Here is a 12,490-nt window from a genome sequence, read left to right on the forward strand (position 1 = left end):
AGGAAAGGTAATGGAGAAAGGACAGTCACTGGGTTGCTAGGACACCCAGAGAAGAATGATTTTTTTTCCTACTACCAATCATCACGACCAATTTCTTAACACAAGGACTTAAGAATGGAACTGCTTCTGAATCGCCTAATGTTGAAAATAATAAAAAATAATTAAAAGATCATAAACATATGCTTTGAATGTATCTAAATACACCCAGCCAACTCTTTCCCTTCAACGTTCTATCTCATTTTGTTAAAATAAACAAACACACCAGGCATTTCATGACGGTGACATTTACAGTGACATTACTATAATCTTTCAATAACAAATTTAGTAGAATCAAGCCAAAATTTAAACAAGTTAATAGATACTACCAGTTTATGTGGTAGCATGAAAACTGGATGCATAGATCCTAAGTTCTAGAATTTCATATCTGATTTTTACTTTTTTTTTTAATTAAAAAAGAAAAAACAAATAACCTACGGATTTTCTCCACTTTTACTGTTTTCCCAGAATATGAATAGTCTAGCAAAAGTCTCATTCATCTGCAGCAATAAACAGAATTATCAAACCACAGTCAGAAAAAGACGCTTTAAAAAACAGAACTGTTACATTTCCAGTCACTATCACTCTTTTAAAAAGCCTAGCAACTTCAAGCTCTGAAAAACAAAGACAGAGGAGAAGCAGCTTCATGGGAAGTGTTGACTGTATACTTGTATGCATGTTTTTCTTCATTTTAAAAGGTAAGGTTGGGCGTGTACCTCGGCCACACACTTAGGACACCTCCAGTCGCCCTTGGGCACGTCGGGCAGTGGGGGAATTAAACAGAACGTATGGTAGCTGTCATCACACCCGTCACACAGCAGCAGCTTATCTTCATTGTTTCCCCGACCACAAAACATACAAACATAGAGATCAACCTGTTAACAACAAAATAAAGTAACATGAAAGTTTATTAATAAGTTTATTAAGAAGCAGTATTAAATCTTTACCAGGAATGCCTTAATTGAAACAAACAAAATACTGTACGCTAAAAAATAAACGTAAGTCCTGAATACTTGTTTTAAATAACTGTATATTAACAGCTTTGCATAAAACTTCCTGAATTTCCTCAGAGCTTCTACAAGCAAGTTAATAAAAGGGTATCAAGGTATCAGAGTAAATGACCACTACAAATCTAGGGTACTTGAGTGTCAATTTCTATAAATAAAATAGACTATGTCACTCTTCCTACACACAAGTGCTCTTCACTGGTAGAGGGCTGAGGACCGAATACTGTCTAATACAGCTAAGGGTTGACAGAGTCATCCTCTCACTCACTCATTCACTAGGTATATGACTCAAGAACGTGTGTGTATGTCACAAAACAAGGTTAATGTGATATACACCAAAGCTGAAGCTTCAGATGCACTAAGGCTTCTAACTAAATGAACTAACTAAATGACATACCAGACACAGCAAGAGAAAAGAGCAAAACTAAAATAAAAATAAATCCTTTCCCTCCTAACACATCTCAGAACACTTACAAAGTTAACAGAGAGAGTTCCTTTCCGTTGTCTCATTTGCATGTTAAATGCGTCTGACCTGTTGGTAACTTTTCGTCTTCGGGAGACCTCATCTTGAAATAAAAATAATTATATAATAATAGTAAAAACTAATGTTGAGAGCTTACCATGGACCAGACACTATTTTAAATTATTTAAATTAGTTAAAATCTCACAACACTACGAGGCAGATAAACTATTATCCCCCAGTGAAGATAAAGAATCTGAAGAACAGAGAAGTTAGGTAACCTGCCCAAACTCACACAGTGAGTCAGCAGCACATTTGGGATTCTAGTCCAGGCAATCGAGCTGCAGAGAGTGTAAGTACTAATTCTGTATTGCCCACATGTAGAACTTATCAGGAACTAATTTGAGACTAGCATTAAGATCACTGCCAGCCAATACAATTACAAACATAAAAAAGATAAGGTGCTTAATTTTTAAAAGAGTAATAGTAAACACTGTAATAGATCAAGTAAGTTTGGTCACACTGAATATTTGGTGATAGAACAATATTATCTAATCAACCAGAGTTCAGTCTAGAATTGGAATCATGACTTAAGTCATATCATAAAATGCACAAAAATCAGTATGACTTGTGATTACAGTATTCCATTAAATTCTTATACAGTAAAAACACAGCCAACACAATCTTCGTCAAATTGAGTCTTAAAACTGACATGTACTTATCTCTGCATTAGCACTTTTACTCACATGCTAATTCTAACATGCTAAGCTGGGAGCACCAGCCATTCTTCAAATAGATTACTTAAATGAAGTGTTGTAATACATCAAGGCAATTACAGAAAAATATTATAATTAGAGTTAGAATCTAAATTATTAGCTCTCCCTAGTATATTCTGATTCTAAAGGTCAGAGAGACTCCTCTATTTCTTTTTAAATTTAAAAACAGCAAGCTTTAGATCACCAGGTGAGAATCATTAATTTCGCCATTCTCTTATAAATCAGCCTTTAGAAACAATCATTTCTGTGTCAAGTGGAAGGAGGAAATGGAGGAGGAAATTTTCTCCCAAAATAGTATACAAATTTAACATACTATGGCTTCTCACACCTTAAGATTATCTGCCATTAAAAAGGTGATTTATCTGGGAATCATGCTGCAAGTCTACAATACAATCCTTAGAAAACCCCACAGCAGACTAAGATTCAAGCACAACCTGCATCTGTTATAACCACACCACTGCACCTTAATACTTTCCGTGACCAAATACAGATTTACCTTCCTTTTCTTTTACTCCCATTGCCAAGCCCACAACCTTAGGCCCAGCCCCAAAAATCCGAAGTTTCTTCAGTTCCGTATTTCTATTCACTTCTCCAGACTCTGACTAAAAAAAAATAAATAAATAAAAGTCACATTAGTCTAATTTTGTGATGCATTAATTTACTTTCTTACCTAAGAAAAGTTTCAAGAGCCAGTTAAAAATAAAGGAAATTTTTAATTCTAAATCAGCTTGCTGCCTTATCCCTGATCCAGGAACTAAGATTACCCCCAAAACAAAACACAACGTGAAGGACCACAAAGAAATGCGAATAGGAAAGTGGGAGAGGAGCAGACAAAAAGAAATTATGGGCATTTTTCTTCTGATGCTTTCATTAGGCTTTATTTATTTTTTAAATTAGTTTATCTATTTTTTAACTTTACAATATTGTATTTGTTTTGCCATACACTGCCATGAATCCACCATGGGTGTACATGTTTTCCCCTTCCATAACCCCTCTCCCACCTCCCTCCCCGTCCCATCCCTCTGGATCATCCTGGTGCACCAGCCCTGAGCGTCCTGTATCATGCATTGAACGTGGACTGGCAATTCGTTTCACATATGATAATTTACATGCTTCAATGCCATTCTCCCATATCATCCCGCCCTCACCCTCTCCTAGAGAGTCCATAACACTGTTCTATTTATCTGTGTCTCTTTTGATGTCTCGCATACAGGGTTATCTTTACCGATTATCATTAGGCTTTAAAATTATTCTAGGTCACAAGAACACTATAGAAATTACATTGGAATGACCCAGACACTAAGAAAATTATAGTCTGGTTTTTAAAGGAAGGATGGGTGAAAAATAAAATCTCTCCTTCCTACTCCTCTCATTTACAGTAACCACGAAAATAAAATGTACTAGAAATCATCAGCATGTCTATGAAATTGGCCCAGTATCCAGAGTCACTCTGATTTGTCATCTCTGTCAAAGTTGTTTAATATTAACAAAGAACTCTCTAAATCAAATCAGACCAAATTTTACAATTTCCTCCTTATTCATCTCAAAAGTAAATGAAAAATATGTCTCTTAAGTTTTCAAGAACAGTACATGAATGACCTCCCAAAACCAGGCACATGTTCTGCACGGTCAACGAGCTAAAATTCCTGTCAGAAGGGCCTGCAGAAATTGATACCTGAGACTTAACGCGTCTTGTTCTCTTCGGCAGAATGTTCATTCTTGTTCCCGGTTCTGGCGAAGTTTGGACGTCAGTGCTAAGAACCTCAGGCTCCACTTTTTCCTTAAGGTCTAAATTAGGCATTTGTACACCCTAAAGAATTGAGAGCACAGGAAGAGGGCAGATTCACTGATAAGAAATCAGATTTGAGAATCAGAAGAAAAATAATAAATTTCTAATATATCCCTAAAACTATTAACACATGAAACCAGATGACAATTCTCCCGCCAAATTGGTCTATAGATTCAAGACAATCCCTATCAAAATCCTAGCAGGCTTTTGCCATAGAAATGGAGTAGATTCTAAAATTTATGTGGAAGTGCAAATTTTTTGGAAATTTTGAAAAAAGAACCAAGCTGGAGGACTTATACTACTATGAGATACCTAAACTTACTATAAAGCTATGGTACTCAAGATAGCATAGCACTATTGTTAGGATGAAACATAGAGATCAAAGAACAAAATGGACTAGAAATAAACCTATATATTTAGAGTCAACTGATTTTCAACGAAGGTGCCAAGATTAATCACCTTGGTAAGGTAAATCACCTGGGCAAGGTAAATGGGGAAAAGGCCATCTTTTAAACAAATGCTGCTGGAACTATTGGATATTCCTATACCTCGATGCCCCCAAAACAAATTTATAGCTTTACCTAAGACTATATACAAAAAATAATCCAAAATGGGTCACAGACCTAAACATAAAAACTAAAACTATAAAACTTCTAGATGAAAACAAACTTTTGGCCTTGGGTTAAGAAAAGATTTCTCAGATATGGTAACAACACAATCCATAAGAGGCAGAAAATCGAACCACAGACTAGAAGAAAAAACTTACATGAAATCATACATCTGATAAAGGACTTATATCCAGAATATTTAGCAAAATTTTAAAACAAGTATAAGATGGCAAACAATCCAATAAAAAAAAGATTTGAGCAGACACTTCATTAAGATATACAAATGGCTAATACACACATGAAAAGATGAACAACACCATTAGTCATTAGGGAAATAAAATTAAAACCACAATGAGATACCACTACACACCCACTAGAATGGCTATAAGCAAAAAAACTGACAATACCAAGTGTTGGCAAAGATGTGGAGAAATTGGAAGCCTCTACATTACTGGTGGGAATGCAAGATGGTTCAGCCACTTTGGAAAACAGTTTGGCAGTTTCTTAAAAAGTTAAACACAAACTTACCGTATAACCCAGCAATTCCACTCCTAGGTATCTACCCAAGAGAAATGAAAACATATGTCCACACAAAGACTAGTACATGAATATTCATAGCATTATTCATAATAGCCATAAACTGGAAACATCGAAATGTCCATCAACTGATAAATGAATAAACAAATGTGGTATAACCATACAACAGAATATTATTCAGCCATAAAAATGAATGAAGTACTGATACTAAAATACAGATAAACCTTAAGAATCATTAGGCTCAGTGAAAGAAACCATACACAAAATCACACTGTATGATTCCATCTATGTGAAATTTCTAGAAAAGGTAAAACTATAGAATCAGAAAGCAGATTAGTTGTTGTCCAGGTTTGAGGGTAGAAGCAAGAACCAACTATAAACAAACACAAAGAAATCTTTTGGGTTAATGGAAGTGTTCTAAAACCAGATGGTGATAACAGCTGCATAAATTTGTAATTTATCACAGCTTACTGACTGTGTACCTACAATGAGTGAATTCTGTAGTATGTAACTTCTACCTCAATCAAGCCATTAAAAAAAAAACAAAACATGAATCCAGGTGGAGGAATTTTTTTTAAAAGCTTAGGTCTTGCCTAAGTGTAAACATCTTATGTAAGTAAGAAGACATTCTTCACTCCCATTAGCCTTTATCTTGTAAACCATCAAAAACAGTTGTGATTTTTTAAACTTGCTCCCCCAAATTTTGGCACCTGGAGAAACCACAGCCAACTGCTAGCTAACCTGTTACAGTAAATGGTCTAAGGTGTGTTTCTATATCTGGCAGACACTGGATTTATTCATGCCTAAGAAAAGTGATGCATCTCACCATAAGGCTGACTCCTGACTGGAAAAGCTCATACGGGTAGAGAATTCTTTCATAATGTGACTTCAAAAGGGACCCAGTTCCTTTTCCTGGCAGATATCCCAAGCGGCTACCCACTTTAGACCATTTCTTCTCTTTGGTGACCATTTCAAAACCACCTTTGCTGGCAACAATCTGAAAAGAAAGTAAAAATTATTTAGGGAAAGAGGAAGATTCATGTATTTTGACTCGACATCCTGTCTGCTAAATGGAAAAATTATTCTGGGCCTCGATTTTAGATTTGCTTTCAAGAAATATGTGACAAAACTGAAACTCACTGATATTTAAAGTATGAAATAGAGACAATGATTTTGGGACGTTTTAAACACTATTATTCGTTACTGTGCCTACCTTCAATGAACCAAGCATTCAAAAACATTTGATGAATTTATACATTCCACATAATGCACCATGGGAAATCTAAACACATGTATGTGTGTTTACACATGTATATCCACAGGGAACTCAAAGTACAAATAAAAGAACAGACCAAGTATAGACATAAGAATGTTACATAATACAAAATGAACATAATACTGATACTAGAAAATAAAGCAACTGAAGAGAATTTTTAAAAAATGTCAAGCGAACAGTGAATTCAGAGGATATTTTGAAAAAGAGGCCATCATTTTTAAAAAAGAGAAGTTTTACAAGAAAGATTATAAAGAAATGATAAAGAAAGTTCAACTGCAATAGCTATACCACAACATAGGTATTAAGGTAGGAAGTGATGGGAGAAATGGGCCAATTTTTGCTGAATGCTCAGATCAAACCAGGGATTCCCTGGCAGCTCAGCTGGTGAAGAATCCGCCTGCAATACAGGAGACCTGGCTTCAAGCCCTGGGTTGGGAAGATCCCCTGGAGAAGGGAATGGCTACCCATTCCAATATTCTGGCCTGGAGAATTCCATGCACTGTATAGTCCACAGGGTCGCAAAAAGTCGGACACAACTGAGTGACTTTCACATCAAACCAGGACCAGTACAGAACAGACCTGTACCAAGGCCTCCAAGTTCCAAAAGCTGATACTGTACATCTCTCACACTTCTAAAACGCAGGCAGTTTTCAGTTTCATTGGTGAAAGAATAAAGAAGGCTGTGATGAAGTTATCTAAATTGAAAAAATTTTCCTCTTTGAGTATACACTATCATATTCTACTACACCAAACAGCTAAAAGAGAAAAACAATTACCATAGGATCCAGCAATTACACATATCTAGCGATATACCCAAAAGAACTGAAAGCAAGGATTCAAACAGTACTCACATACCAGTGTTCACAGGAGCATCACTCACACACAGACAGTAGGTAGAAACAACCCAAATACCCATCAAGAGTTGAGCAGATAAACAAAATGTGGTAAAGACATGCATGGAATATTATTCAGCCTTAAAAATTAATGAAACTCTGATATATGTAACAACATGGATGAACTTTGAAAACATTATACAAACCCAAGAAGATGAATATTGTGTGATCCCATTTAAATGAGATAACCATACACAAGCAAATTTGTAGAAAGAAAGGTTTCACCAGGTGCGAAAGGGTGGGGAAAGTTCTGGAAATGGATAGTAGCAATGGGCTGTACAACACTCTGAAAATACATAATGCCATAAAATTGTACACTTAAAAACAGTCAATCATGTGCATTTTACCATTTTTTTCCCCAAAGTCTAAGAGCAGGGACTCGAGACAGATTGCCTGAGTTCACACCCCAGCTCTGCTAACAGCTGTTATGACCTTGGGTAAGTTACATAATTTGCATCTCAGATACCTATTATTAAAATAGTAATAATAGCAGTACCTCGACCTCATTATGAGGCTGCTGTGAAGACAAATGAAATAAAACATGAAAAGCACAAGGATAAAGTAAGAGCTGTATCAATGCTGGCTATATTACAAATGTCTGTGTGAGGTGGCAAATTGGGGGTGGAGGAGAGGTGTACAGACTGAAAGTAAGGACGCATTTTCTGCTCTCATGCTTAGCACTTTATTATAGCAAAGATGAAACCACAGCCCAGGCAAAATGCTTCTCTAGTGAAGTATCTGAAAGTATGGAAGAAATGAAGACGTTCCCGTGCACAAGAATAAAACCCATCTCCAATTCTTTAGCTTTTTTATCATACCCTCTGAGAAGCTCTGTTAATAAGAGTCAAGCAGGGAAAAATTAAATAGAGAAAAAACTTTTATTTCTCAAATTCTGTAGTGTGGAGGAAGACACACCAAGGGTGGTGTGGATAGAGGGCTGTCTGGAAGCAAATGGGTGATGAGAAGGTCTTTCATTCACAGTTCCCAGGGTCTCTACACTGTCAGCTCTGTTGCAGGTGCTGGAGCTACAGCTGTGAATAAAATAAAGACCTCTGCCCTGCTGGAGCTTATAACCTAGTGGGAGACTAAATGTCAATTTTGAAACGACAAAGCCCGCGGAAAAAACCTGAGAGTAGTTTAAAAGCCTCCCCAGTAGGAGAATGAGGGTAAATCGAAGCATTAAACAGTCACAAAAGCCTCATCATAAAGCTAAGAGGTGAGCAAAGACCTGAAGGAGGGGAAAGCAGTGACCAAGCTGATACACAGGAAACAGCCAGAGTCAAGGCCCACGTGAGAAGCCTGCAGAGCATACTGAGAAACAATAAGGAAACCGGTGAGGCTGAAGCAACTGGGGAGAAGCAGTACAGAGAGGAAAGAGAAGCCTTCCCAGTAACGTGTGTTACCCAACACAATTACCACCATTACATAACAATCTGCTCTGTATTTTAAGCACTTCCAGCTAAATTTCCATCAGTAACGATAGAGCTCCACGGATCCAGTCATGCTTCTCACCCAGGTCTGCTGATTTCTGACAGCAGCATGATCAGGGTGTTGACAAGAGTTAAGACAGAACTGACTAACAAAGAAATCAAAGCCACGGCTCTGGCTTCATGTTCGCAATACTCCAACAATCTAAGCAGGCCTAATACTTAAAACACACAAAACCTTAGTACTTGCATTTCTGCAGCTGAGAGATTCAGAGATTATCATGCATAATTTCATTTACTCCAAACATTTGCCATGAAAGGTATCACACCACTGTCATTAGAAAACATCACATAACCCACGCCCTAAAGAGACACATGGCACGCACTTAAATTGAACACAAAGAATACAAACCCTTAAGCAAACTTAACAAAAGAGTAATGTCAATCAAGGCCAAAATTTCAGTTCAATGAAAAACAAAGTCCAGTTAGCAGGGGACAATTTTAACAAACAAAAAGCAGCAGCAATATTCAACTTAAAAGCTCCCTCTCAAAGCTCCACTAAAAAGTTGAGGGACAAAAAGGTATGCTCCTAAGATGGCAAGAAGACCGAGGGAAAAGCAGATGTCTGAGTGACGCTCTAGCAAGCAGAAACAACAAACAAAAAAGCCCCAAGCAATAGAAGAGAGCCAAAGCGCAGCAACCTAGAACTTGGAAAGGCTTAAGAAATGGAAGCATCAGTATCTTTAAAATTAAATTTAAAAAGAACAGTGTTGACTGAAAGCCTGTATAAAAGCAGTCAGGCCTCCCCTAGTCAGCATGGCCAGGCAATCTCTCTTCAACCCCAGCAGAAGACTAGAGATCTCCTCTCAGGAGAGTCTGAAAGAAGGGACTCGAACCTAAGAAAGAAACAGATAAATAAACCAGACAATAAGTCTAACAGTCTCACATCCAACTAGTGGCAGTTCAAAAAGAGTAGAAAAGATAAATGGAAGAAACTGGCAAAGAATTAACACAAGAAAAGTTACAAAAACTCAAGGATGGGAGTTCAGATTAGAAAGATTATCAAGTGCAATAAACATATGCAATGAAAATTAACATGTACCCGTGAATATCACTGTGAATTCTCGAAGTACTGAGAATAAAGATCAAACCTTGTGTCTTAGAAAAAGTCACGTACAAAGGAACAGGAATTAACATGGCATTATTCTTCTCAATAACAATACTAGAAGCTAGATTATGGAGTACAACTTTCAAAACACAATTTTGAAGTAAAATGATTGACAATTTAGACTGCGAAACCCACCAAACTACCAATGAAGTTTAAAAGTAGAACATTTCTAGACAAGCAAAAACATTTACATTTCGTTTACTTTGTTGCCATCAAACTAGCAGAAGAAACGTTTCACCAAAATAGGAATAAACCCAGTAACAGGAAGACTTAAAACAAGGAGAAAGCCAAATGAATTCCCAGAATGATGATAGTGAAAGTTCTAAGCTGACAGCTAACCTTAAAAAAACCACCAGTCTGGACTGGAGCAGGACAGAGAACTCCAGAGGAGTCACTCTAAGAAGGAAATGAAACTGACAGGTCTTCTGCTGGGTGAAACCGCACTGAGAGACTCTACACTTCTGGGAAGACCTGAAAATAAATCTCTGATACACAAAGAGAAAACTTACAAAATAAAAAAAGGCCAGGGGACCATTAACTCCAAGGAAAATAAAAACTAGTTCAAGGAAACAATCATAGCATGCTATTACGCACAAGGACAAATAAATTTATATTTATGCAGTCACAGCAATAATTAAAAAAAAAATTTATCTAACTACATTATAAGGGACTAGGGCACTTGAAGTATATAAGGATTTAATTTTTATACCCACTGCCCATCTCTAATAGCAAAAATCAGTATGCATATTTAAAACTAAAACAGTGAAGAAACAGCATGATCATGTTATTTGGAAATATGGAGATCAAAATCAGAAACAGCTAAAAGAACTGATAGTGATTAGCTCTAAGGAGCGCTAGTAAGAGTGGAGAGATGGAGAAGGGAGAACGTTAGTTTTTACTTTAAGCCTTTTAAAAAATGTATTACTTTAACAAAAATTTCCTTAAAAATTACTAGAATAAATGTTCCTTGCTGCACTGATTATAAACCGTAATTGTTTATGTAAAATTCCACTGAATTATAGACATTCGAAGTAACACTTTTTACAGTCAAAAATAATAACCAGCGAGAAAGACAAAGTGACTTAATCAAAATAGGAAACAATCACACTGAATTTAACGACGCAGGAGACTGAAAACCTGCTTCCCATTAAAAAACAGTGGGAATCAAAGTGTGTTAAAATCATGTCTAAAATAACACAAATTCAAGAGATATTCATCAGCTGTGAGCCAAAGATGATTTTTTTTCCCAAAGTAAAGGGCATACCGAACAACCTAAAAATATAAGAACTCTCAGTATTCTGTGCAGTTTTCAGCCTGTGCCTCTTGCTAGAAAGTAAAATGTCCTGTTACTGAGACATTCACCCAGGGACAGAGGGCAGAGCAACGGTCACCTCTGGGGAGAAGTACTGACTGGGACGGAGAGGAAGGAGCTACAGGAGTGCTGTGAACATCCGTTGTCTGGATCTGGGTGATGCTGACACGAGCATACACTCGTATAGAAAGATCAACCCAGCTGGACATTTAGGACTTGTGCATCACACTTTACCTCAAGCCTCAATGTAAAGGAAAAAGTTCATGCGGTGAGAAGCAGCAATCTCACTATGACATTTAAAGAAGACAAGTATTATAAACAAGATAACTACAGTCAAAATGTCTGCTTTTCAGCTTTAAATCTCAGATTTATAAGCATTTTCAAAGGTTAGAGGGAAGAGACATCCACAGGAACTTAAAGATGAAATTCCAATAAACTCCAGGACAATCAAACTTAATTTCTTATCACAAGATATTTGCTAATTAAGATGTACTTCATAAGCAGTAGCCCCTCCTCTATGGTCAATCAAATCCTACCTAGAAAGCAATGTTTTCCATCAAGTATATCTGAAATTCTAATTTCACAAATTTTCTAGCCTCTGTTCTAGTATCTTAACCAACTACAAGCCTCACCTTGCTCAAAGCATACAGATCCAGGATTTTTCTCTCCACCACAGGGATCTTGAGAGTAGATCCCTGAAGTTCCCAAAATTTTGCTAGTTGATCCAAGAAGTCCAATCTCACTCTGGTCATCGCCTAAGATTAATAAAATAGAAAAGTCAAAAATAGGAACTAAGTTATGGTTGAAAAAATGAGTTTTACTTAAGAAAAGTACTCATCTCTCAAAAGAAACTCAGACTTCTCATCACTGCTTAGGCGAACCAAGAAGCAAACTGTTACTGTTTGCTAAACTTTACTAAGGCAAAAAAGTTAATTTATGTGAAAATTTCTCATCTAAACAAACCAATTTTTTGTAAAAGTTAACTTTAAGCTAATTAGAAAATTTAATAAATCAAACTATTCTGTTTCTAAGCATTCTATGCCTGACATTTCATCTGTAGATAACATGTACACTTCAGGGACACCAACTCTCTACCTCACTGACATTAAGACTCTTCATCAAGTATCTTATTATAAGAAACTAAAGGAAAACAATAGGTATTAAAATAAAAAAAAAACCATCAATGTTTTATGAGCATCAT

General features: G+C 36.5%; 1 protein-coding gene across 2 annotated transcripts in view; it reads right to left on the reverse strand.

Moving 5' to 3' along the window:
• The window catches only part of KDM5A (lysine demethylase 5A), a 63,213-nt gene that overhangs the window by 47,008 nt on the left and 3,715 nt on the right, over positions 1-12,490 (reverse strand). For both annotated transcript variants that reach the window (XM_081593968.1, XM_081593969.1), the window contains exons 3-8: positions 11,922-12,044; positions 6,040-6,210; positions 3,955-4,089; positions 2,776-2,881; positions 1,518-1,609; positions 753-911 (exon numbers count right to left, since the gene is read on the reverse strand). In XM_081593968.1, the coding sequence (XP_081450094.1) occupies positions 753-911; positions 1,518-1,609; positions 2,776-2,881; positions 3,955-4,089; positions 6,040-6,210; positions 11,922-12,044 (786 nt within the window). The remainder of the gene's footprint in view (positions 1-752; positions 912-1,517; positions 1,610-2,775; positions 2,882-3,954; positions 4,090-6,039; positions 6,211-11,921; positions 12,045-12,490) is intronic.

Source organism: Giraffa tippelskirchi, chromosome 4 (assembly GCF_054371585.1).
Source record: "Giraffa tippelskirchi isolate mGirTip1 chromosome 4, T2T-mGirTip1v1.2.pri, whole genome shotgun sequence".
Lineage (NCBI taxonomy): Eukaryota > Metazoa > Chordata > Mammalia > Artiodactyla > Giraffidae > Giraffa > Giraffa tippelskirchi.